This window comes from Drosophila hydei, unplaced genomic scaffold (genome assembly GCF_003285905.1).
Source record: "Drosophila hydei strain 15085-1641.00,03,60 unplaced genomic scaffold, DhydRS2 tig00000271-arrow-arrow-pilon, whole genome shotgun sequence".
Classification (NCBI taxonomy): Eukaryota; Metazoa; Arthropoda; class Insecta; order Diptera; family Drosophilidae; genus Drosophila; species Drosophila hydei.
Window position 1 is genome coordinate 1,943,301 of NW_022045701.1, and position 26,957 is coordinate 1,970,257.

General features: G+C 35.5%; 1 protein-coding gene across 10 annotated transcripts in view; it reads left to right on the forward strand.

Moving 5' to 3' along the window:
* Nucleotides 1-1,902: 1,902 nt before the first annotated feature.
* LOC111598378 (regulator of G-protein signaling 7) overlaps nt 1,903-26,957 on the forward strand; it is a 53,969-nt gene continuing 28,914 nt past the window's right edge. For 3 of the 10 annotated variants that reach the window (XM_030223733.1, XM_030223732.1, XM_030223731.1), the window contains exons 1-3: nt 1,909-2,140; nt 3,142-3,274; nt 13,641-14,302. In XM_030223733.1, coding sequence (XP_030079593.1) covers nt 13,790-14,302 — 513 coding nt within the window. In that variant the 5' untranslated portion in view covers nt 1,909-2,140; nt 3,142-3,274; nt 13,641-13,789. Of the gene's footprint in view, nt 2,141-2,237; nt 2,315-3,141; nt 3,279-13,640; nt 14,303-26,957 lie in introns of those variants that run through there. The other 7 variants (XM_030223734.1, XM_030223735.1, XM_030223727.1 and 4 more) reach the window with 7 other exon arrangements.

A 26,957-nucleotide genomic window follows, 5' to 3' on the forward strand; every position in this document is an offset into this window, starting at 1 on the left:
TTATCAGCTTGTACTCAACTTCAAATTTGCAACTTTTCTTGCAAGAGGTGCAGTGGCTGCGTTGGTAGAGGCGGCGTTCGTTAGTGTTTAGTCTCGGGTTCAATCCTCGCGGCGACGAGACAATTTTTATTGTTTTATTTTTTTTTTTTTAATTATGAAGTGGCGGTGTTGGTAGAGTTGGTGCACGTTGCGCAAACAGTCCGGGTTCGAAACCTGGTCTCGCAATTTCGTTTTTTATTTGTTTTCTTTTTTTTTTTGAATTCTCGATACAAACTACGGAAAATATTAAAAAACTCAGAGGACTGGGATCCGGGTATCTCCTAGTCGGGCACCCCGACTAGAGCTGTCATACTTGTTTGTATTTAGTTTTATGAATATTTTATGCAATTTTGATTTTTGTTGGATTTTGGATACCGGCTCCAAATTTCCCCAAATTCGTAAAATTTAAGTTCAGTGGGAAATAGGGCCATTATGTGAATGCGTTTGCACATCTACCAAGTCAAGAGAATATGTATATCATATGCTGAGAATTTCATTAAAATCCGTTAAGTAGAACAGAAGTTGTTAAACAAAACGTTTGACCAATTTGCATAAGCACATGTCAACAGCGACACGCGCACGCAAGTATTCCAATGACTGTACTCTTTTCTTGTGTACTCTCTGCTTGCATTATCAGCTGCTACTTAATTCCGAATTTGCAACTCTTCTCGAAAGCGGTGCAGGGGCTGCGTTGGTGGAGAAGACTCGTAAGCGGTTAATCCTTGCCTTCCAGCCTCGTGGCGATGGAAAATTTTTTATTGTTTTAATTTTTAATTATGAAGTGGCGGTGTTGGTAAAGTTGGTGCGCGTTACGTAAAAATCTATATTCGAATATATATGTCGTAATGTCGATTTTTATTTATTATTTTATTTTTTTTAAATACTCGATAAAAACTACGGAAAATATAAAAAAACGCAGATAGGACTGGGATCAGGGTATCTCCTTCTTCTTATGTACATATATACAAAACAGTTATTCCATTATTATCTATATTCAGAATCCATTGAAAATAGAAAATACTAAGTGTTTTACTTGTGGCCCTACACTCGATCGTTTTAGATCTTGGTGATGGTCGGGAATTCCTGGTTAATGCTTTAACATATCTCTCATGTTTTTAGAGTTAAAGAAACCAAATTTGAAATTTATTTTGATCAAATTCAAGTTCAATTATAGATATAGTCAATACGTAAATTGAAATACGCATCTAGCTTCAGAATATATACATGAAGTTCATATATTTATTATGTGAAAGTTCACAAAAGTATATATTTATATTTATATTCAGCCAAACAACCATTAGTCAAGACCAAAATTTATATTCTTTTATGAGAAGGCGTATGTGGTATACTATATTGTTAAATTAAAAGGTTTTTAAAAAATTTAAAAAAATTATAACTAATCAATTATGAATATTTAGTATTTTTTGTAATGATTAATTTTCGGAAAAACCACATAGGTTAAAAGGTATCAATAAATCGGTGGTTAGTGTAAGATAATCCTTGAAATTTATTTTCTCATAAAGATTAAATAGTCAGTAAAACATGGAAGTTAACTGAAGACATCTAGAATTTAGATTAAATTACTGAAATTAATTTGTTGTCAATAAGCACAAAATCAGAAACTACCGACACCAAAATATCAACTATTTGTATATTTTACTTTAAAAGGGAAATGCAAATATTTTTCAGCATTCATGAGAATATTTTTGTTGTTCTGCTGTGCAACGACGTGATATGACCGCAAAAATATCAACAGCGAAGTTCCTTTAGTCAGAGGGTATGTTTTTAAATATCTATGTAACTAAAATAGGATTTGAGAGCTGCATAATTTTCTCTTAGGCAATACATACCGTACTTTTTTCTCTCTTTCACTTTATTTCTCTGAAAGAGTTCTGCGCAGACAGTCGAGCCACTGCGCAGCAAAATCCATATTCCATATTTCCTCGCTGAGAATACAAAGTCTGTGTCTCATGTTCTGCGGACGTCCTTGTCGTGAGTGCATCATTTACTCGGACTATCAGCGTTAAGTCAAACACTGAGACAGAAAAAAAATTTTCTTTAAATAACTATAAATGCAAACGAAAATTGGTATATAAAATTGGTAAATATTTGAGAAAAAATTCATTTCATTGTTATATAACATATTTTTTTTCGTGAATATGTGAATTACTACCCGCTTAAGAATAGTTTAGTTCATGTTGTGAACAAAAAAGTTTATAAAAACCGATGGGTAATACACAAATGTAATGGAAAAACTTGTGTACTACTAATTCCGGTGAGCTTGTTGAGAATTTTATGTATGAGTATGTTTACGTTTGCTAAAGGCATTTCAAATTATCATAAAAGCAGAAACAGATAAATAAACATACATATATGTGATTTATGGCTTTGTAGTTTAACTGAACTAATAGCAAATACAAATGGGACTTTAATTAATATATCGATTGTGGGAAACTTGACTTTTATTATTCCCTAAAATTATAGCAACCAAGTATATAACCGATATTTAAGAAAAAGGTAACGTGATTGTACCAGGGTAATTACGCCACAAGGACGTATACGAATTTAGAACAGAAAACAATAACGCAATTTTATCTCTCTTTTGCTGTTTCATATTTATCATAAGATAACACACAAAATAATATATTTACGTATTCCTCACTGAAATTAGGTAAAAATTCATTCTGATTATAGGTTAGTAATGCCATACATACACAAAAATATTTATAGTAAATTGAAATAAAGCTAGTACATACATGTATGTTTATATATAAATGTATAGTCGTGTAACGCAAATGGATATTTTAATTACTCGAAGTTGAATTAGAAAATTAATACAATTGCAATTTGCAACTCTTCTTAGTAGGCAGTGATTTATAATTTTTGGTACGTCCTTAGAAGAAGTGTCCAAGCTAACTAACAAATTTCGCCTCAAAAGGGCATAATAAATATTTGTCAATTCAATACAATAAACAGGTCAACAGTAAGTCGATTATCGAATTTTTAAATTTCTAAAACAGTAGAAGATATACATTTTTTCGATTTGCCACGCTCTCATTAGGCGTACCGACATAATTCTAAATATCTACTACATTTTAACAGTACTCGTCCCCGCCAGGCATCGAACCTATGACTCCTCGGCCTTACGCCTCACCTGTATCATCGCCGCCACTTCGTACATACAGACGGCTCGTAGTCGTAATGAATAATATATCAATCATCCCACCACGAATGTGTATGTGAGTTTTTAGATATTAGAAACTAATTACAATGATGGTAAAAAAGATAGATATTCTAATAAGTTATCAAATTTGTACATATGTCTATAAAATATCGAATATAAATTTCGGAATAATAATTAGCTAAAAGAAAACTTGGCGAAAAAAAATTTAAAAAAAATTATAAACTATTTATTTAATATTATTCTTATATCTATATAAATATATGTTCATTATACAGTTATATGCATAACTTGCTACACTAAATAAAACCAGCATACGAACTGCACATAATGTATACATTTCGGCATAATTCAAAACACAACCTTAACAGATATAAAGTTCTACTCAGACGTTACTGACTAGGGGATAACTTGAACCCTGTCCGATCTGCTGTTTTTATACTCTGATCACATTGAAAACGGGAAATCAGGGTATAATGGTTTTGTGCGAATGTATGTAACAGGCAAAAGGAGGCGTAGTAGACCCCATAAAGTATATATTCTTGATCAGGACGACAAGCCGAGTCGATTGAGCCCTGCCCGTCTGTCTTTCTATCCGTATGTGTGAACGCGTCGATCTCAGCTTCTATGAAAGCTAGAGAAATTTGAAATTTTATTTGTAGGTCCGTGTATAGCACGCGCATATCGAGTCAAATATTCGATAACTATTCGCATTTAATTGTTATCGAATAAAAACATCATTGAAATGCAGTTAAAAAATTATATCTCGGACGTCTTAAGAGCTAGAGCTTCCAAATTGTATTTAGTTTTATGTATTTTATTACTTATTATTTTATGAATTTTTGATTTTTGTTGGATTTTGGATACCGGCTCCAAATTTCCCCAAATTCGTAAAATTTTAGTTCAGTAGGAAATGGGCCCATTATGTGAAGGCGTTTGCACATCTACCAAGTCAAGAGAAGATGTATATCATATACTGAAAGTTTCACTAAAATCCCTTTAGTCGAACAGAAGTTATTAAACAAAACGTTTGACCATTTTGCAAAAGCACATGTCAGCAGCGCAACGCGCACGCATTTTTCCTATGCATTCAAATGCGTGTATTCTTTTCTACTCGAAGAATCGAAATTGGGATTGACTTGTGCTGAATTCTTAACTTCAAATTTGCAACTGCTTAAGTAAGCAGTTCAGTGGCTGCGTTGGTAGAGGCAGCGCTCATTAGCGATTAGTCTCTGGGTTAAAGAATTTTTTTCTTGTTTTAATTTTTATTTTTAGTATGAATTGGCGGTGTTGGTAGAGTTGCGTAAAAATTGTGGGTTCGAATCTTGGTGTGGTAATATCAGATTTTTTTTGTTTTTTTTTAATACTCGATACAAGCTACGGAAAATATTAAAAAACGCTGATAGGACTCGGATCAGGGTATCTCTTAGTCGGGCACCCCGACTAGAGTTTTCTTACTTGATAAATATACTTCATTACTTTTATCTATTATAAGTTTATGAAAATGTTTGAACTCGCAATTTCACAATAAAGCTCCAATAGGAGAGCTGGTAATTCAATCAGGAAACCCCAAAAATCGGCCGCAGCGTAACAATAAGAATTTTTTTTGTATACATTTGTGGGTTCCAACATACATTCAAAACGGTGGTCAGTTTCAACTGCGAACTGGAGTTTAAAGCTTTCACTTCTACAAATACAGCAATAGACACATGTCGCGAACACTACGGCCATCGAGGAACATTAGTCGAAGTACTGTTCGTTGCCACACAACTGTCGCTGTCTTAGCATAAGGTGCTTCAGTAACTGGGAGGCTGCAACATAATCAAGAGATGCTGCCGTCACAGCAGAGTACGCGATGTTGCCGTTTGTTGTCGTCATTTTGGCACGAACAACAGGCATGCTGCTCTCCAGAGCGATGTAGGTCCTGCGTCTGGGTTATAAAAGGCGGCCGCAGCTCAGCATAAAGGACAGCAAAAATATAATAAAAAGTTAAAGAATTAAAAGAAATCCGAAATTCAGTGCGAGCAATGTGATCAAATAAGGGACATCGATACTAAGGACATCAGGCAAAATACCTAAGATGCCTATCAAGGACATAGACACAGTGAAAAGGATCCACAAACAACAGTGGAGTAGCTGAAAAGAGCGCTTAGAGCTTATGAATCCTGTGCAGGAGTAATCCTTTGCTAGTCAAGAAAAAAATAAGAATATTTGAAAGAAATTTCGCGAAGAAAAAAAAATAAGTCTTCAAGTCTTAAGTACGAACTTAGATGTATATTTGAAAGACATTTGGCGAATGGAGAATAGGATAGCACACAACATTAGGATAGGGGGATTGCAAATTCTCATGGTCGCTATTTGACGCAAAGTGAAGTAAAGTAATAGCCGCAGCTGTGGAAGACGACATGGAAGGCGATAGGCGTATCGTTAAAGTGGCGCGGTTAGTGTTGTCGCTCGCCCTCAGGAAGCGCAGCGAGGATTATGTTGACCACATTTGCCCCACAACAAGAAATAAGAGGTCGAGGAGCAAGCAGCTCTGCTCCAGAATACCAAAAAAATCGACAAACAGGAGCACAGATGGAGTTATGCGCTTCGATGGCAGGACAAAGCTATTTTCGTTACTAGATCAGGTGGCCTAGCAGTCATCTTCGGTCTGGATCTGGACCTGATGCTGATGGTGATACTGGAGCTGTAGGAAGATATGGCCAAGAAGTGATATGTGACAAGTAACAGACACTGGACAACGTGAACAACAATTATTAGCAGCTTCAAAGAGTATTTTCTGCCACTTTAAGAGCTTGAAGGACATAGTCACTCGTCGAAGACCAAGGTGGGTGAGGTATTCAAGATATATATGGTGGAAATGGAGTAAGTTACGGCAGCATCAGTGCTCAAATAAAATGCAACGCTGAGGACCCTTGATTACCATCGGAGCATGGCAAATGAAGACCTAGATCTGCCCCAAAGACATGCACGCCGATTCAACGAAAATATTTCCAGAATTTAGCCAGCGCATGTCGGATGTATGGCCCAACGTGCCACATGGCTATAGAGTGTTAAATTGGGAGGTGACCAGCAGTTTTCAGGGGCGAGTGAGAGCAACAACGAGGAGACCCCAGGCGTTAGTAGGCTCGCGTCAGATTGAAAGCACACAGTTGTTGGCCCCAAAAAGAAATGTGTAATACTTCTGGCAGACAGCAGCTGCAGTCAGGTGGACTCGCAAATTGAGGCAAAGCTCAGACTGAGGAGTTAGCAAATCTTTGTCCCTTTTCTGATACTGCAAGCGGGGAGCGATCCATTAAACCAGCAAACAAGGGAACAGCCGGAGGAGAGGCAGTGGGTCCCCAGACGCCAATATAGGCAAGCTCAGAGCTCAAGATGAGTGCACAGTGTTCACAAGAATGAACAGATGAGCCTCAGAGGGACAGTTAAGCAAAACTTACAGAGTCGGTCTTCTGTTCACTCCTATCTTGGTACTTAAAGAAATTTGGGAATCTACTCGTAAGAATCGCCCGCATCAACAAATATTTAGATTGTACATCTATGACAACAGGAGCGTTAGAACTCACAAAAATTTATATGTTCTAAAGATGCAGTGTTATAGAGTAAGAAACTTAAACATTAAATTATTTAATTATTATTATTATTTAATCATTATTATCGATACAAAAAAAAATGGGACGGCCCTTTGGGAGCGGGGCTATTTGAAAATATCCAGTGATTTCCAAACTTTGTCAGACTAAGCCCCAAATTTTTGAACCCACTGAGGCCGTGTCTATTCGTGAATATTGTATAACTTACCGTTTTACAGCTAGATACGAACTCTGAACGACAAAATTACCAAAACTGATATATGTATCAAGCCCCATATTTTCCATTTAGAGCTGACATTGATTAGACCGTAAATGCGTATTATGCAGGCCGAGCGCAACTTTCTTGTCTTTCTTAATTTTTTCCGAATACCCAAATGATTAATATAAATTGCTCAACTAATAAGCTTACTGAAGCATATTTTTTTATTGATTGAATAAACTTTTTTACAGTGAAGTCACGGCATATAAATTAAATAATCAATAATCAATTATCTAATTATACTATTTACGCAAATGTTTTTAATTCAACCTTCGTAATTGATTAAAGTTAGTATGAATACACTTGACTGTGGTGGCGTTCAGTTGTGTAACGATCTTTATTCGTTTGAGTTACTGTTCTTATACCCGTATTTGATCCCTTAAATGTAACTTATCTATGCTCAGAGTGTTGGTATGTCTAATTTTAGACTCTAAGCATGTAATTTGATCTATTCTTATTACACTCCCTGCAAGTGGTTGAGGACGTAGACGGCATGCGTAGAGTTCTGGAATTCTGCGGAGGCCAAATGTGACAGCTAGCAGTTGCTGCCTCTGGTTTCTCTTCTTAATTCGTTGCCTGTGTCTCCGTCTGTATAGCATCCCAATTTTTCGATGCTTTGCAGAGATCTCTGGGACGTCCAGGCTCATCGTTGTTGATGCGCTGATTACCTTGTTGGTTGATAATCCAGCTATATTGCCAGAGGCAATCCATCCAAGTTCGTTCTTTTGTCCTAGGGTTTTCTTGATTTTCTTTACTTTTCCTAACATGATTAGGGGAAGTAAATCAACGCCAATAACAACATCATTTTTAAGGGGCTCGTTAAAATGTTGGTCTGCTAGCTCGCAAATATTCCAATCCTTATTGCCATCCATTTCAATTTTTTTGGTCGGAAGAGCTCTCTGAAGTTTTTGCATAACAAGAGCTGCGTTCTAGTGACGGATTTTTTTCCTGGGTTTGATTGTTTTGTTTGATTGATTGATTTGCAAACACTATTTTTTCCACTTTCAGTTCGGTTCGGCGCAGTTTTAATTGTGCGGCTTCTTCAGATATTAAGGTTTTTTGGGAGCCTCCACCTATAAGAGCCCTTAGCTGCTCGTATTTTCCAGACTTATTTTTAATCTGGATGAGCGCAGTCCCCAGCACCGTTTATTGCCTTTTATTTTCATTTGGACAGTTGCTGCTGACGGTCTCTTTATTATTTGCATCTTCGTGAAGCAAATAGTTGTGTGCTTTGGTGCATTGATTGCACTTCCAATTCTTTTTGCAATCTTCAATGCTATGGGTGCCACGACATTTATAGCAGAGCGTGTTTTTATACACAAACTCCTTGCGCCTTCCAAGGTTCAGCTCTGAGTCTCTGTCACCTGGTTAGTGTCAATTGGCAAAAAATTTAATATTTTGTAGCTCGTTGTCTTTGCTTCCATCGACGTATGAACGGCACTCTTTTCCACTGAGTCTATTGAATTATATACTTGCTCAATAAACTCCAGCACATTATCCAAGAACTAAATTTCTCTAGCTTTCAATACATGTTGCTCGTAAGTTTGTATGACCTCCGTAGAGAATCGACGCAACAGAATTTTAGCAAATAGAACGTCAGTTTTATTACCAAATTGACCTTTTTCATTGATAATGAAAATACATTCTGTTGCTGAGTCCAAGAACTGACGGATACTGCCTTCATCATTGTTCCTCAGCAGTTCCATGTTCACTAGCTGGTTAACAGCGTTTCCAAATATTTTGCGCTTTTTTCATAGCGCTTGCATATAAGTTCCCACGCTGAATTGTAGCTAGCAGACGAACCAATTAATAAATGGCCTACGGCCATTTTGTTTTCTCCTTTGAGGCATAATTTCAGGTAGTTCAGCTTCCTTGTGGTGCTGATATCTTTCCCCTAGTGAGTCACCTCGCAGAATAGTTCGAAGAACGCTGACCACTCTTTAGGACTTTCATTAAAGCGAGGAAGATCCACTTTCGGTAGCTCTGTAACGTCTTCTTTTATATTTTGCAAGTCACCTACTCCTAGTCACTTAGTTTTCTTGTGAGTATGGTGACATTGCATTCCAGCTCGTCGATCTCATCAAAGTCAGAGAGCGTTGTCCGTGAGCGTTGAGTGAACTTTGTTCCACAGGAAAATCTACCTATCTTTATAGTTAAGGATTTATCCCTGGCTACTGAGCTCCATATTGGCATACACTTCTTGCATGTGTTGCCTTACTTTTAGAGCTCGTTTGTACACAAGGTCTACCATCACATCCATTGGGCTCGAGCTTCTTCGGGAAACTATTATTTCCTGCTGCCTGTGCTGTGTCTTGGATGTCTCTGGTTGGGTGGATACTGTTTGGTCGGTGTCTATGGCGTGGTCGGCAACTTGGACTTTCATCAGAGACTCGTCGTAGTTCCTGATGTTTTCCATTATGTCATCATATATTTTCTCCTTAAAATATTGATGGTCGACGACACCGATTTTGATCAGCGTTAGATGATTGGCAGTAAACTCATCCTTGTTTGTGATGCTCTGCCGGATCTTGTCATAGATCTCTGATTGCTTTTTGAGCAACTCAAGAGTTTTTGCCGACAGCATGTTGCTTGTGTTGTTTCGTGTGAAAATTTGTTCTTGATTAGTCTTTGGTTTGACCCGTTGGAGGTAATTTTGTTTGATCGCCTGGTTGATCGTGCTGTGCCTCTACTCACAGCTCGAATTGGTAAGCCAAAGAAAATTATTTAAACAATTTTTCACTTCACTTTTACACTTATCACGAACGTAGCCTTGTAGATTGTACTCGAAGGACCAAAATGTGAATACACAAAATGTGAACGCCATTGTGGTGGCGTTAAGTTATGTTATGATCTTTTTTCGTTTGAGCTACAGTTCTTATACCCGTACTCAAGTGTATTTTATCCTTTAAATCTAACTTATCTATGCTGAAAGTGTAAAGCTGGTATGTCTAATTTTAGATACTAAGCATGTAATTTGATATATTCTTATTGCACTCCCTGCAAGTGGTTGAGTGCGTAGACGACATGCGTAGAATTCTTGAATATGTTGTATGTTCATACCTGAACAGTTAGTGTTCAAGCATGAGCATGTGATTGCCGCCTATCTCCTGGACTGCGAGGAGTCTAGGGGTATAATTCCCTATCCTCAAATTACATGCTGTGGGGAACCAGTGGTAAGATATTCAAAGAAAGAAATGGAGAAATTTAAAGGAATGTTTGAAGTACCATAAAAGTCTGCGACGCTCATTAACCTATAAAGAGGCATATCGGTAGCCAATAAATAGACTGTGACGAGCAAAGTTCTCCAAAAAGCTACAGCGGCAGGAACACAAAGTCTCCAATGATCAACGGCGTACAAATAGGTTGCAATAGCAAAACATAAAATATACTATGTTGATGTATCTCGCCCGTCGGGAACCAGTTTAACCAACAACACGTGGACGGCTCTGCGTCAGATAAGAAAAGATCAGATGGACGATCTGCTCTGGAATGGCCCGGCTTAAAATACTTCAGGAAAAAGGATTCCTTTTTATGAATAAAACAAGTAAGAAAGTTCTAGTCAAGGTGCTCGATTAGGAAATTGTCGAAACGTTTTGTTTGATAACTTCTGTTTTAGCTTGTGATCTACGTATTCGATTAAAATAATAGTCAGCTGAGTAAAAATGCAAGCTCACATATTGGCCTTATTTCCAACTGTACTTAAATTTAAAGAATTTGGAGAAAATTGGAACGGGTATCCAAAATATAACAAAAATCAAATTTGTAAAGAATTTACATAAAACTAAATACAAAATTTGCAGGCTCTAGCTCTTAAACTTTAATCGTTAAGTACGAGATATATTTTAATAACAGCATTTCCATCATGTTTTTAATCTATAACATTAAAGCGGGAACAGCTATCGAAACTAAGAAAGATTGATATACATTGATGTGGGATCTTAGAAATTGACGATAAAGAATTCGTTGAGCTAAAGATTCGAGCATTAGAAGTTTAACAATTAAAATGAACAGCTTAAAAAAAGTAAGAAATTCAAAAACGAAGCTATAAAAAAATAAATAATATCAAAGATAAATTACTTTGAAATAAAATAGTCGACCTTTTCATATATAACATTAAAAGCTTTATGAAATATGAAAAAGCGAATTTAATTTTTAATGTTAGATTAGGAATTTGTAACCTAAAATTTATCAGGCATAGTGTAATAAATATTAAAATGTCAGCTCCTAATGGCTAATGACAAAAATTAAGTACTTTATTTTTATTGGAAATTTTCTTGTGTAGATTACGTGATTATAATTTGGTTTCGATAACTTATCCTTTTTCCTTATTATCAATAAGAATCGGCAAGTTAATATCGTCTTCAAAAAGTGTATAACACAACAGATAGAAGAAGAAATAGGTTGTGAACATTTAATTTTTAATAAATCTTTAGAAACAGTCTACTGTAATAGTTACATTTGGAGCTAAGCTTCCAAAACGGTAAAATTTTCCCCCAAATAGGCCCATTTTTTGTGCATATATAGAATAGAACAATAACTCAATAATCTAATTTAAGGGATTCTAGCTCTAAGACTTTAAAAGATAGAGACCCTGTGGATTGCCAGCACCCTGTAATAATTTAAATATATATAGACGCTGATTTATATTCCAAATTTCTTTAAGCTCAAAATATAACAGAATTTGTACAACACAAAAAAACATTTTTTTTACAAAAAAAATTATAATCGATCATGATTGAACAGCATTAACTACCTTCAACAATTCAATTGCGATTAAAATTCAAAGCGATTAAAACAAATTCCAACATTTATGTCCATTTTCTTGGCTTTTTATGTAAATGTATAGCATAACTCTAAAGGAAAAGTAGAATAAAATTACGTTGTTGAAAGATCAATGTCATCCGTCTGTACTATTACAAATTCCAAAAATAATTAAAATTTCAACAAAAATATACAAAACTAACAAAGTGATGCTCGTTCCAAAGCACCGACGAATATCATCATGTAGAACATCTGAATGATTAATGAAATATGACCTAAATTACGAACATCAAAATTATAGTGACGAAAATGAAGAAAAAATCGACATACATCCTTCTGACCAGCAACATCAATTGAAGAAAATGTTCATTTATCGACCATCCCACACACCAACGCATTACCTTAAAATTGAATAACAGACAAGCAAGGCAAACTGCAATGAAATAAAAATCTACCAATAAAAAAAGTTTTCTAAGAACTTTGGTTACATGCGCCAATCAACATTACTACTTTATATACTCCAACTTCACGTTTGAGTCGAACGATATGCCTTCTGCACTGCTAGTCTTTAACCTTATGGCTTTTGCATTTACGTGCACTCTATTCAGAAATTTGCCACCAATGTTATGGATGTAATGATCAAGTCTGCCGGTTGTGATTTCTGAGCAAGGAACAACGCGCTTAAGTGCGTAACTACAACGTCAATAGCAGTTCCGATTTGAAATATGAAGCAGCACTAAAGCTAAGCAACTCATATATCGCTCCTTGGAATTGCCACTTCTTGTTTCGACGAACAACGAACATTGGTGCAAAATTTAGACGATACTCGATGCTCGTACTTTTGTAACCCTTTTAGAAAATCTCGATAATCTTGAAGTTCTCACTTCATCACATTTCCTAATTTGTGAACCACTTATGGAGTCAGACGTTATTGTGCTCACCTAAAAGTGTCTCAATCGCTGATAACATATTACATCCCACAGCCTTCTATTAAACGATGTCGTAAACGATAAGTATGAAAATGATCCTCCTTTAAAACATCTGTTACCCCAAGTCGTGTAAAACATTACTAGAGCTAACGGTTCTGTGATAGTTCTGATTTTCGCACGTCTACTGGTGATACACGTTAAATTGCCAATAATCTGTGCGTCCTTGCCATTAATGCTCTTTTAAAAAAATTTGGTCCTTCAACGCGCAACATCTAATAATCACTCATTACTTCTCTTTTAATGTGTCGCGTTCATTTACTACTAGTACTCCTAGCAAACTAATGTAATACTCTACAGCGCTATTCATAACTTATATTTAGGTTTTGTATGTTTGTCCTAATTAAATTCAAACGGTCACGGCATTTAAAGCATTAAATCAGTAAACAATAACATAATTGTACTATTTAAATAAAAATCTTAAATTCAACCTTTGTAAATAATTTGTATTAGACTTACCGAAAAAGCTTATCAGCTTTCACCAATAATGTAGATATTTTCTTAACTACTTATACGAGCAATAAATATTTATATTTATAATTTAATGTTAAAAATGCCTCGGACTATGTGTTCATAAGTATATATTCCAAATTTCAAGCTTTAGCTTCAATAGTGGTCAAATGGGTTTCGATCAGGTGGACAGCTTTATAGACAGACAGCACGACTGACCTTGCACAAAACCAATATATTCTTTCACTTCGTTAATGCGTTTAAAAATTATATTTTTTACCACATAAAACGGAATAATAAATGCTTAAAATATATGTTACGAAGATTTGCTCAATAATTAATTTCAACTATACCCTTTACTCTATTCATAGCATATACACAGGAATTTAAATAGAAACATCGACCTTTCATGTAAAAAAATGTGGTAAACAAAATGTACAAGCACAAAATTTATAGAAACTAATATATATAATCTTCGTACGCCAAGAAACATTTATCAGATAAAAGTACACAAAAAGCAATGGAGCCACCTAGCCGGTTACAGCCGAAAAGAGAACAACAGTTGGTTCTTTGCAGTCCGTTTATCACAGTCGAAACGTTGCCAACGTCAGCAACAGAGCATCATATTCAAACACAAAAGCAAACGCAGGAACATGTTGTTCGAATATCACAATATACAAAAAGCTCACCACCATTGATTTCACGTCAAACGTTCATGCAACCCTCAACACAAAAAAATTTGGGTACATTAACAACAGTAAATCGAAGTACCACTAACAATACGAACGATGAAAGCAGTCCAGCATTGGCTTCAACTGCAGCAACCATTAAAGCCACTACACAGGCAGCTACTGGTTTCAGTGGCAGTTCGTTGGGGCATAACTATCGACAGCACCATCATCAGACGCACCACCAGCAGCCTGGTTTAAATAACCATCCCAGTCATGGTAGTGATACTGGATTCAGTGGCTTCTCTCAACTAGCCCATCAGCAAACCATTGAAAAGCTTTCTCGTCCAATGGCTTTCGATAAGGTAAGTACCTGACTATCTTCACTATAGAGAGAATTAAAAAGAAATCTAATAAGAACAAGTAAGAAAGCTGTAGTCGGGGTGCCCAACTAGAAGATACAGGGCTCGTCGTCTCTGAGCGTTGCCTCTACCAACACTACTACTGCTCTGCTTGTGCAAGAGGCTGCAAATCTGAACTTAAGTATCAGCTGATAATTCAATCATAAGTCTATCGCAATTTAGATTATTCGAATAAAAAAGAATGCACGCATTTGAATGAATGTGTGCACATATGTATGTATATAAGAAAAATGCATACGCTTGGCGTACGTGCTTTTGTGAACCACGTGCTTTTGTAAACTAGCCAAACGTTACTGTTATTTTACGATCTATGATCTACATATTATTGGAATTTAGTAAAAACGCAAACTATGTCATTAGCCTTTTTTCCAACTGACGGTATATATATACTTTTGCCTGTTACATACATTTGCACAAACCATAATACCCGGATTTCCCATTTTCAATGGGATAAGGGTATAAAAAGAAGCAAACCATATTAGAATGGGTTTCAAAGCACGCTTAAAAAAAATAAATAAATATTTATCGAAAAACAAATAAAAGTAATCTGAGTATGCTATACGTATGACTATACATATAAAATTTTGTCTCTAGCTTTTGTGGTTTACGATATGCCTATTGGGGGTGTGGTAAGTCAGCAAAAAATTTATCTTTAGTTTTAGAGCTAGAACACTATAATTTGTGAGTTTCTGATTAGATCATCTACAAATCGATGCAATATTTATATATATTATATTTTGATGCTAGAGGTCGAGCCGAGCTAATATTTCTTCTTTCGATAACTTATTCCATTTCCGTAATATCGATAATTTGATTTCGTTTTCCACAGTAAAGTCCTATTCTAGTCTGCACTGTTAATTGTAATGTATGTAGAAAAGAATCGTTGAATAATTTGAAGATTATAGCTTCATAAGGCTTATATATATATATAATATGGGATGACACTTTTATACCCTGAACGCATTTAAAATGGAAAAGCAGGGTATACATGCTAGTATGTTAAAATATATGTAACAAGCATAAGTATATATATAGACTTGATTAAGACTACTAGTCGAATCGATTTAGGCCTGTCCTTCTGTTCATCTGTCCGTAAGTGTGAACGCGTCGATGACAGCATCTATAAGTCGTGTATAGCACACGCATATCAAGTTGGTCTCAAATAATCGACATTTTTTATTGTTTTTTTTTTTATTTTTTATTAAAAAGTTACGGTGTTGGTTGAGTTGGTGTACGTTGCGCAAACAATTCGGGTCTCGTAATGTCGTATTTTTTTTCTTTTGAAATACTTGATTCAAACTACGGAAAGTATTAATAAACGCAGATAGAACTGGGATCAGGGTATCTCCTAGTCAGGCATCCCGATTCTAAAGATTTTCTATTCATCTTTATTTGACTTCTGTTACTGAATGTGTTTTTTTAATTTTATTTGGTCTTAATTTAATTGTGATGCTTCTTTACTGAGGCTTCTAATTATTTATGTGGAAATACTTTATTATGAAAATACTTTTTATACTTTAGCTTCCTAAGCGACTTTATATTTTTCTTCGGAACGCATCAACAAATAAGCAACCATATTCTTTGCTTCTCTATTTGATGATGATTATTTAATAATTTGATTTAATACCATAGTATAGATCACAGCTTTGAGAATAAGAACCAATCTTTATGTTCACCACAAAATATTTGCAGTTGAATCTTAGGTACCTCTGGAAGGTTATCCGTTTTCTCTTGGCTAACCTATTGAATTTTTTGCTGCCTATTCTTAAATTTTATTCTAACGTACAAGCCACTGTTATATTATTCCAATTCGACCTACATATCCAGAACCTCGCCCTTGTAAAACGGGTTGAGTTGGCTTGCCAGAAACAGCTTACTGGCGACGGGTCTATATCAATAATAGCTTGCCAATAATGGCTTGCTGGCGACGGCTTGCAAACAGCAGCAGACGATAACTTTGCCATACGCGGCTTGCTGTCACACATTAACAAATTGAAGTTTTATATAGCATATACCTTACTCTCTAAAATTGACATAAAAATTAGATATTTAGTGATAGCAAGCAATTTAACACAAACGAGAAAAAATTACATTGAAGTAAAATTCAAAGTAAAATAAGCTTTAAAAACACTTTAAATTATAATTGATATTATAATTTAAATTATTAATAAAAGCAAAATATATTGCAAATTTTTACTACACTTAAAACTACATTATTCGCATACATATATATCATATTTGATACAATGAATTTCACTTTCAAATTATATCTCACAGTTTTGGAAATTATTTAAGTATTGATATATTTTACCCTAAACCTTAAAAATATTTTTAGTAGTCCGAAAAACAAATCAATCCAACTTAATAAGACCAGTACTTATATTAGATCAAATTGGTCAACAATCAGTGTAATATCAAATTAATCATCAGCACATAAATTAACAATTGTGAAATTTGGCAACCGCAAAGGAAATTAAAGCCACAATCAAAAGAATTTTAGAAGAACGATTACCAGAGAAGAAAGATTACAGAGTTAATCCAACAAGATTAAATACTTAGGGAATTTAACCACAACAGCTGAATAATATGAACAATTTAGATAAAGTATCTGACATTGTCAAAAGCCTTCGCGAATTTTACGAAAGCCCAGCTGAGTTCAGGTCATGGAAGAAATGGTTCGGTGGGATTTTATCAGTATACGCGTATCAAGAAGGTAATCCAAAATATTTCGGAGTTTTATACGTAGAGTAATAAAATTATGGGAAGTGTTGCCATAGAATGTTACAGTACACCATTAAATTTGAGGGCAATATCCAAACGTTGGATCCCTCATCAAGCGCTATCTGATTACTCTCTAGTACCAGTATAGTATGATCATCTACAATAACCCCGGGTGCCCAACAATAGGCATTTTTCTCTAATATTAAATAAAATCGGGTACATGATTAAGATGTATAGTGGGTAAGTTGATTTTAATAAAGAATTTACATTGATCGCAGATGCCTTAGATGTTTTAATTTGAGCAGTACCTTCACAAAATAATAAACGAATCGCATTTATCTCAAGAAACGTATTAAAAACCGAAGTAATCTACGAAACAGCAAAAAGGGAAATCCAAGCAATTACTTGGACAGAAAAGGCAGTCCGTTGGTATTTGTATAATAAAAATCTATACAAATAATTAATCATTAACAGATCATTTTCATAGAAAGAGGGACGTAACATAGATGGAAATCATACCTCGACGAATACAATATGGAATTACTCTACAAGTTTCTAAGTAAAGATCTATACAGATGATGAATCATTAACCCAAGGTTGCAATTAGTCATATCTCGATGGAAACAATTAAGAATTACTCTACAATCAAAATGTAGTAGCTACTATAAAAAATACCAATAAAAAGCCAACAAAATCACCCTTCAACGCTTTTGAAAATATTCATTATAAAGAAAAACCAGCTGCCTACAAATTGGAAACCTCACGTTCCACAGAAATACCATGTCTCAACTGACTACAATGAAACACGGCTTCCGGAATATCCCGGACATATCCAAAATATTGAGATCTACTCAATCGAAAAAAATCTCATAATAATAGACAAATTGTCAAACTCCCCAAATGCGTAGTAATGGATAACAAAAAGCCACTTAACTCAAACATACAAATCTTTAAAACTCTTCCCAACAAAGGGTTTTTGAATGGACAGATCGAAAGGTACCATTCAACCCTCTCACATCATGAGATGTGTGAAAATATAGCAACAGTTAACAGAATTAATTAATAATGTTTGCGCTTATAGTTATTCAGTACACTCAGTAAAAGACAACAATTAACAGTCTTTTTCAAGAAAAAACAAAAGCAATAGATCTGGAAATGTATGAGATAAGTGGACAGGACAACAATGGAAAACTAAAACGAAAATAGCATAAGAAGGATTTTTCTCCCGCCGCATTTGTAGTTTATTATTTAATAAAATATAAAAAAAGCCAAGAAACGAAATAAAAATACAAAAATCGTCCCGGATCAAGGAAGATTGAAGAAATTCGTAAGTTTCAGTTAGTTCACAAGTCTGAATCCTACACACATATTTCCCTAAGCAACACACACAGACCAACCTCAAAAACAGTTATTGTATTTCAATCAAAATTAAATCGTTCGTTTATAAGAGACAATTTCGATCACTAAGTTTTATCGGTTCTACTTGGAAGCACACCTTAAGAAACAATAAAATCATTATTAATTCGCGCAGAAATTATAATCAAACCATAGTTACCAATACGATTAGTAAATATATATAAGTAGACTTAGTCATGCAATAGCTATCACTTTTCAAGCAGCATGAGGATAGCAATTTGCTGTTCTTGCTGGCGACAACTTTGCCAACAACGTCTGGCAGCAATCTGGTCACAATCATCAAATTGACGCAGAATTTTTCTTAGTTACTAGCTCTCTAGAAAATTAACTACAGTCAGTTGGATGCGTAAGACGAGTGAAAGGAACAAAAACCTGAGTCCAAGTCCTATAGCGCATTATGCCTTGGGCGATTCTGCATCCTCAATTCTTTCTCGCTGCCCTCGGATGGTATCGAGGTTTTGATGATTCATCCTGTGCAGGAGTGGCAAGCTTAGGATCAGCTCACGGCTGATGATGTTAAGCCGCAACTCCGTTAATCATAGCCTTACGCTCGAAGGTAATTAAGTGAGAGCCGTTAACTGATACTTCCGCCCCCCTCATCTGTTTTGACTTTTGCACTTTTTGACTCTTTGCTCTCATTTAACACTACGATGACGATACCGTCATCTATGACTGAGACTGGGTACAAGTGGCTCGGCTGAGAAAGACAGTGATCCGTTCCTCCAAAGTGTAGACAATTATGTAGACAGACTTAATCTTTGGATAATTAATTATTATATAAACAATACTATGTGATTGAAGGAACTTAACAGATGAGGTCTCTAATAGGCTAACTATGGGTATCTCTGTAGGATGTTCAGACATTACGGCTTTTAAATCTGTGTGATCCAATATGATAGGACTTATAATATTAGACTTGGCAAGTGTAATTGTGAGCATCAGATTCTAAATTTCAGTAATCAACATTCAATTCCTCACTAAAAGCGTTTCATAGAGATGTTGAGTGTCTACAAACTCACTTCTGTTTGCTTTTCATATTTTGTTTACTTCAACTTTCGGTATGTATCTGGAGTGTGAATAGTCGGCGATCCGAGCTTTCGCTGTTGCCAGCCTTACGGGGAAAAGACAACTGTAGGTTGTCTTTATGGAACACCCTCCTTTTAATGAAAAGAGACGTTCCTAGGTTCTTGAATAACTTCTTCTGAACATAAAGGGATAAGCTTATATCCTAGTCTTTTTTTCTTTTTACAAAGACCCTACATCAAAGCTTCGCTAAAGTTCTGCAGAAGAGGCATGTATTATCTCAATTGTGGTCACAACAGCAGTATTAAAAGGTAATGCCTCGTTAAAAGTCGGAAACGCTTTTTTCCTGTTCATGATCACACTTTTGATGTCGTTTTAACCGAATTTAGGACGACTGTGTCATCTACACTGGTGAAGTTGACGTCGACGCAGTAGTAGAATTTAAGCATCTCGGAACCATTTTTATAGTTGTTTGATTTCCCCTTCACATTAATATTTACTCCAATTGGATTTACCAGGTCGAAACCTATAATGGCGTCGAGTGTGGCAAATGAACTTAATAAAAAGAAAGTAGATGACTTACCAAAAATGTTTAAACAGCATTTCTGGCTGATTTTATCAGAGCCATGAATGGAACTGACGGTGAATGAGGATTTTACGAATATTATATCTCTCAACTTCTTTTTTTTTTCTTCTTGTCTTCTTCTTCTCTTTGATGTAATTCTTTGCCGTACCCGTGTCGATAAGAAACTTTAGTCTTCTCTTCTCTTCGTTTTGGATCCAGTTACTGAACTTATTTTTATTGTAACCTGTCTGCTGCTTAAACTTTGACACTAAAGGGTCAACGGCCATGGGCTTTGCCGACTTGGCATGGGTTTGGTTGTTTTGTATATTATTAGACTGTGCATTGCTGTGCTGTTCATGTTTCATATAATAGGGATTCTTTTCTTGCATTCCAGGAGATTGGCTCGTTTGGGAGCGTTTTTGCTTCCTATCAACTTTATAATTCTCTTTTTCTTGCTTCGCCCTAGAATAAGATGCTGAGAAAGCGCATCTCTCTAGGCTGGCCTCTGAGTCTCTGTCTAAATCCAGAGCAGACGGCAGATTTTGTTATTTGAGCTGGAAGAACTACAGCTCTCAATTTTTTTAAGGCTGGTGACAAATGTGTGCAACGCATCTTCTCTAACCTTCTCGTTCAATGTAGCGGTTCTATCTACTTCGTACGATGCTGAGAACTTATTGGTGACCATTGTAAGCTTTCGCTGGAAACTCCATTAGCGGGTCATTATTTTGTTAAACTTTCTCTACGTCTTGTCTTAGGACCCGTAGAGCTGTTCTATCCGCGTATGTGTCGTCTCAGCTAGCTAACATAGCGTCAAAGTCCAACAGTGTCTGATAAGACAGTGACTTTGCGGCACCCATAATTCCATCGTACGGCCGATTGTTGTGCTTTTGCCTATTGCTTTTTGTCTTTAATTTGTTTTTATACCCTAATCCCATTGAAAATGGGAAATCAGGGTATAATGGTTTTGTGCAAATGTATGTAACAAGCAGAAGTAGGCGTGGCAGACCGCATAAAGTATACATATTCATGATCAGAACGACAAGCCGAGTTGATTGAGCTCCGTCCGTCTGTCCGTATAGGTATACGCGTCGATCTCAGCATCTATAAGAGCTATAGACTTGAAATTTTTTGTGGGTCCGTGTATAGCACGCGCATATCAAATTTGTTTCATATATTCGATTACTATTTCCATTTAATTCTCATCGAATAAAAACATGATCGAAATAAAGTTAATAAATTATAGAGCCAAATTTTATATTTAGTTAGTTATTTTATGCAATTTTGATTTTTGTTGGATTTTGGATACCATCTCCAGATTTCCCCAAATTCTTAAAATATAAGTTCAGTGGGAAATTGGGCCATTATGTGAAGGAGTTTTCATTTCTACCAAGCCAATAAAAATGTAATCAAAATCTGTTAAGTAAAATAGAAGTTATTAAACAAAACGTTCGTCCAATTTTCAAAAGCACATGTCAATCTGCACACATACATTCAAATGCGTGTATTCTTCTCTATTCGAAGAATCGAAATTGCGATTGAATACTGCTTGAATTATCAGCTGCTACTTAACTTCAAATTTGCAACTTCATGCGTAAGCAGTGCAGTGGCTGCGTTGGTAGAGGCGACGCACGTAAGCAATAATATCTGGGTTCGTGCTGCGCGGCGAAGAATATTTTGTTGTGTTTTAATTTTTAATTATGAGGCGGCGGTGTTGGTAGAATTGATGCGCGCTAAGTTAACAATTTGGATTCGAATCTTGGTTTCATAATGCTAGTTTTTATTTGTTTTATTTTTGAATTCTCGATACGAACTACGGAAAATATTAAAAAACGCAGATAAAAGTGGGATCAGGGTATCCCCTAGTTGGGCACCCAGACTAGAGTTTTCTTATTCGTTTCCTTTGTTGTTTTATTTTTTAGCTTTAAAAGCTCATTGACAATTACGGTTAGCGCATTAATTTATTTGTGAGTGTTTGTATTCGCTCTGCGTTGTTTGGGTTTCCCTAAGGTCAACTTCGTCGGTCATTCCAGCTACTACTATCTTTTCTGTCAAGTGCGACCTATGTATATTCCTTTTTATATGCTTTTTAGTATTATTATTTATTTTTTTTAATAATTAATAATAATAATAATAATAATAATATATTGTGGATCCAGTGAGAACAGTTGTCCCCAAATCTGCTTCTTTCTTCTCTTTCTCATACAAAGGTATCAACTTATTACCCAGGCGTTTGGTGCTTTTTACCTACATCTTGCCTACATCGAAAACTCGATTTTGCCTCTTCTTATTGATTCTACTTCACTGGCCCTAAAAACTAGTTGTACTGTGTTAGGGCTACTTTCCATCCTCCATCTCTAGGCTCCTTGCTATGTCTGCTTACGTGCTGTGGAAACGTCCACTTTTCCATTCGATATGCTGTGGAGCGGGGATGCAAAGCTTATTGACGTTTCAAAGATGTTTGACAACATTGGTTTTATCGTCGATTTAGTATGGGGGTAGATGTTCATCAACTGAATTAGTGCAATTTTAACATCTATTGAATTTGAAAAATTTGTCAATGCTGGTTAAGAGTTTTTTATTTGTCGAAAAAATGTCGACTTGAAGAATTTCTCAGGTATAAGACAACATAGAGGTTTTACACTCGTAAAGGTTTTTTGGTTCAGAGTATTCGCGGATGGACCTTAACTTTTTGAGGTCGGATCTTGCACCTGCATTGGTTACAATGAAACCAAGAATACTTGACACATGCTTTGTAAAATTGAGATTTTTTTAATCCCACTCTCATATTGGCTTCTAGAAGTTTTTCCAGTACCAAATCCACCTGTCTGATATGATCTTCTTCATTCTTTAAGAAAACAATTACGTCATCGACATAAAAATCGCACGACCTTCCAATCTGATCGCGCAATACGTCAAAAGTTAACCTGCAAAACTCATTTTCCTCCGTTGCGTTCTGCAAGATTGATCTGATGATCGTGAAGTATTTCGCTTGTCCCAAGTTTACTAATATTATCCAGATATGGATGGGATACCATTTATTCATTTAACTTCCTGAAATCAATGACCAAACTTTTTTCTTTTCACCAAACTCGTCGATGCCTTTCTTGTTGACCACCCATATGGGTGGTACCACGTATTGGTGGTACAACAGTACGGGGACCGGGATTTTCTGATAATACCATTTTTTAAGAGATCATAAATATCTTTATTGACAAAATTTGCCTCACCCGCTGGGAATGGGGACATTTTTATATAAATAGGCTCGTCGTGGATTGTTTTGATGGTACCAACGATTGCCGTATTTTATGGTTAGGACTCGTTTGGGTTTGCAAAAGTCTTAGACCTCTTTTGTTACATTTTCTCAAAGGTTTGTGCTCTTCATGTCATGATAGCTTCATGATTAGCTGTGCCAACGCAAGTATGTTCGGCAAACTACTGGGTTGAGCTACATATAAGGCATTGGTTAATCTTTTCCTAAGATTAACACACGGAGTGCATCCGTTCTGTATTTTTCATGCATATGATTGATGATAGTCACATCATGTGACATAACAGTTTTGTTGGTGAGGAGTGTGAGCTTTATCCAAAATTCCAATACCAATAGCCGCATCATATGACATAATAGTTTTGTTGGTAAGGAGTGTGAGCCTTATCTCAACATCATCGTAAAAGTCCAATACCGTCATATTACCCTGTCTAAGGGTTCTCATCTTTTGTTTGCCTAAATGTACTGGACGCTTGTCTGCATAGGTAAAATCTATTCTGTTAATAATAGCGTCGAAATTCAACTTTGTGTTAAATGAAAATGTTCCTATCAGTCACTATACAGTTTGTAGGCAGCCTTTGGTACTTGGCGCCAAGTCACGTATTGATCTTGTGTGCCATTAAACTCCGGGACAGACTTCACTATTGAAACATCCTCATACTCTTTTATGTTTAGCTGAATTACTGTCACCTGACTAACACGGTCTGTCAATTCCTGTAATCTTTGTTCAAAATCTGTTTTCTGGGCACGTAAGGCTGCATAAACTGCGGCATTGGTGATTGCACTGTTCAGCGTTCATGTTATCTCGTTTTGGTAAATTGGAATTAATGTCTTAATTAATTATCTCAAAAAGTCTAGTGAGCCCGTATCGTCACTACTCATTTAACTCTGCACCATTGGGTGAACAAATTAAACGAATTAATGCGTAATAACCAAAAGAATTTCTGTGGTTTTGCATGTCACAATCAAAATCGAATAAAGGAATTTTCTCGTTATATATTTTCACCAAAGAGAAATAACCAAAGAAAAATAATTATCTATTGGTTGCCAACAAGTTCGCATACGAAGTTATGAGTACTTTGATAAAATTTCACTTTATTCCGATTATGACAGTTTGATTGCTTAATTATTCAGTCTGCTAGAAATACCCTATTTTTACACAGCGATTACATTTTATCTCTTAGCTAAGAACTAATCCGTAGGGTATAAACGGCATAGGCTCGTTTGTCTGTTGGTGGCCAATTAAGTAAAGTATTAAGATTGTATTAATGATAGATGCTTTATTTCCGTGTGATCACGTCGGTCTTAGTCTGGCGAAGATACAACCGGAAACAAAAATAATAATTACTTTCTTTGTGTGAAGTCGGCTGCGTGCAATTTTGTAACGCGATTGAAGTTGAACTTGACCAGCTATAGTTAAGAATTGTTAAGAATCAGGGAATAATGGTTTTGTTAAAGTGTGTTTTACAGACAGACAGAGGAATAGCAGGCCCCATAACTTTATATGTTCTTAATCAGGAAGACAAGCTTAGTCGATTTAGTCCTGTCCGTCTGACTGTCCGTCTGCCTGTATGTATAAACGCATCGATCTCAGACTATTAGAAAGTCCGTACAGCTATGTGTGCGATAACTCTTAAGATCTTGCTTAAAATGCAGTTAGTAAATATGTAACTCATTCAACATTCACATGTGTGCATTATTTTTTATTCAAGACAAACTTAAATTTAAGCTTCGTTGACAATAAATTAATAATATAGGGCAACAACAAGTAATAATCTCCGATTGTTCAGTGAAACAAAAAAAACAACATTACAAACAACATTACTAAACTAAAAGCAATGTCCTACACACAAAAGAAAGAAATATTATATCACAATTATATATATAAAACTATTGCTATAATTTGTTACAACTATTTTGTTATCATTGTATTCAATATATAAATTCAGGGTACTACCACAAAACCTAATTGTTAAGTAACAAGAAAACTCTAGTCGGGGTGTCCGACTAGGAGATACCCTGATCCCATTCCTATCGAGTATTTAAAAAAATAAATAAAATGGAAACGACACCAAAATTCGAACCCACAATTTCTACGCAGCGCGCATACCTCCGCCACCTCATAATTAAAAAAAATTTAAAAAAAAAATAAAAAATCTTCTTACGCAGCCGGGATCAGACCCTGGGATTAGCCACTTACGAGCGCCGACTCTTCCAACACCGCTAATTCACCTCTTGCGAATTCACCTCTTGAGAGAAGAGTTGTAAATTTGAACTTTGGCATCAGCTCATAATGAAGCACAATTCAATCGCAATTTCGATTCTTCGAATAAAAAATAATACACGCATAAATACGTGCCATTGGCGCTGCTGATATGTGCTTTTGTAAATTGGCCAAACGTTTTGCTTAGTAAATTCTGTTAGGTTCTTAATGGATTTAAATGACATTTTCAGCATATGATCTACATATTCTATTGGCTTAGTAGAGATGCAAACGCCTTCACACAATGGCCCTATTTCTAACTGAACCTCAATTTTAAGAATTTGGTGAATTTAGAAGCAGGTATCCAAAAACTAAAAAAATTCAAAATTGCATAATATAATATAATATAAAACTAAATACAAAATTTGGAGGCTCTAGCTCTTAAGACGTACGAAATATAATTTAATAACTACATTTCGATCATGTTTTTATTCAATAACAATAAGCCGGGAACACTTATCGAATGTTTCAGACAAACTTGATATGCGCGTGCTATACACGGACCTACAAAAAAAATTTCAAGTCTCTAGGTCTTATAGATGCTGAGATCATTCACACATACGGACATACATTTGCACAAAACTATTATACCCTGATTTCCTATTTTCAATTGGGATGTACAAGTAACTCCAAAGAGCAAACCGAAATTCAAAATATTGTAGTTGAGGAAAACCACTCTCTATAACCTGTTGTATCCATTTGATCAAAGGTACTTTTATTAAGAATGGGGGAGTCATATATGGGACACTTCATATGTGCAGGAACAGAAAATAGTCACGAACTTTTTTGGTTTTGGGAAGTGGTAAATAGTAAATAGTATTCTCCATCAACAATTTGACCTTCTGGAACAAATTCCTTTTTACAATATCATTGGAATCGTAAAACGTGATCAACATTGTCTTCATTCTGGACTGAAAACACAGATTGACTCTTAGTTTCAAGGTCATATTTAAAGCGCCATACTTCATCACCACTTATGATCAAATAAAAAAAATCTGAAATGTTTTCAACTGTTGAAATGATGTCTTTACAATGCTACACACGAGCGATATTTTTACCCGAATTGTCAGTTAAAAGAGTCCACTTATGATCGGATCAAAAAAACCTGAATTGTTTTCAGCTGTTGAAATGATGTCTTTACAATGCTATACACGAGCGTTATTTTTACCCAAATCGTCAGTTAAAATAGTCCAAATAGTACCAGTAGATGCATTTAATTTTTCATCCAACATTCTAACAGTGAAATTACCGTCGACAGCAATGATTTCGGGGACTTTTTCACCAATTCAGCAAGATTAATTACTTTTGGACGACCAGGACTTTCATCATTAATCATTATTCAAAT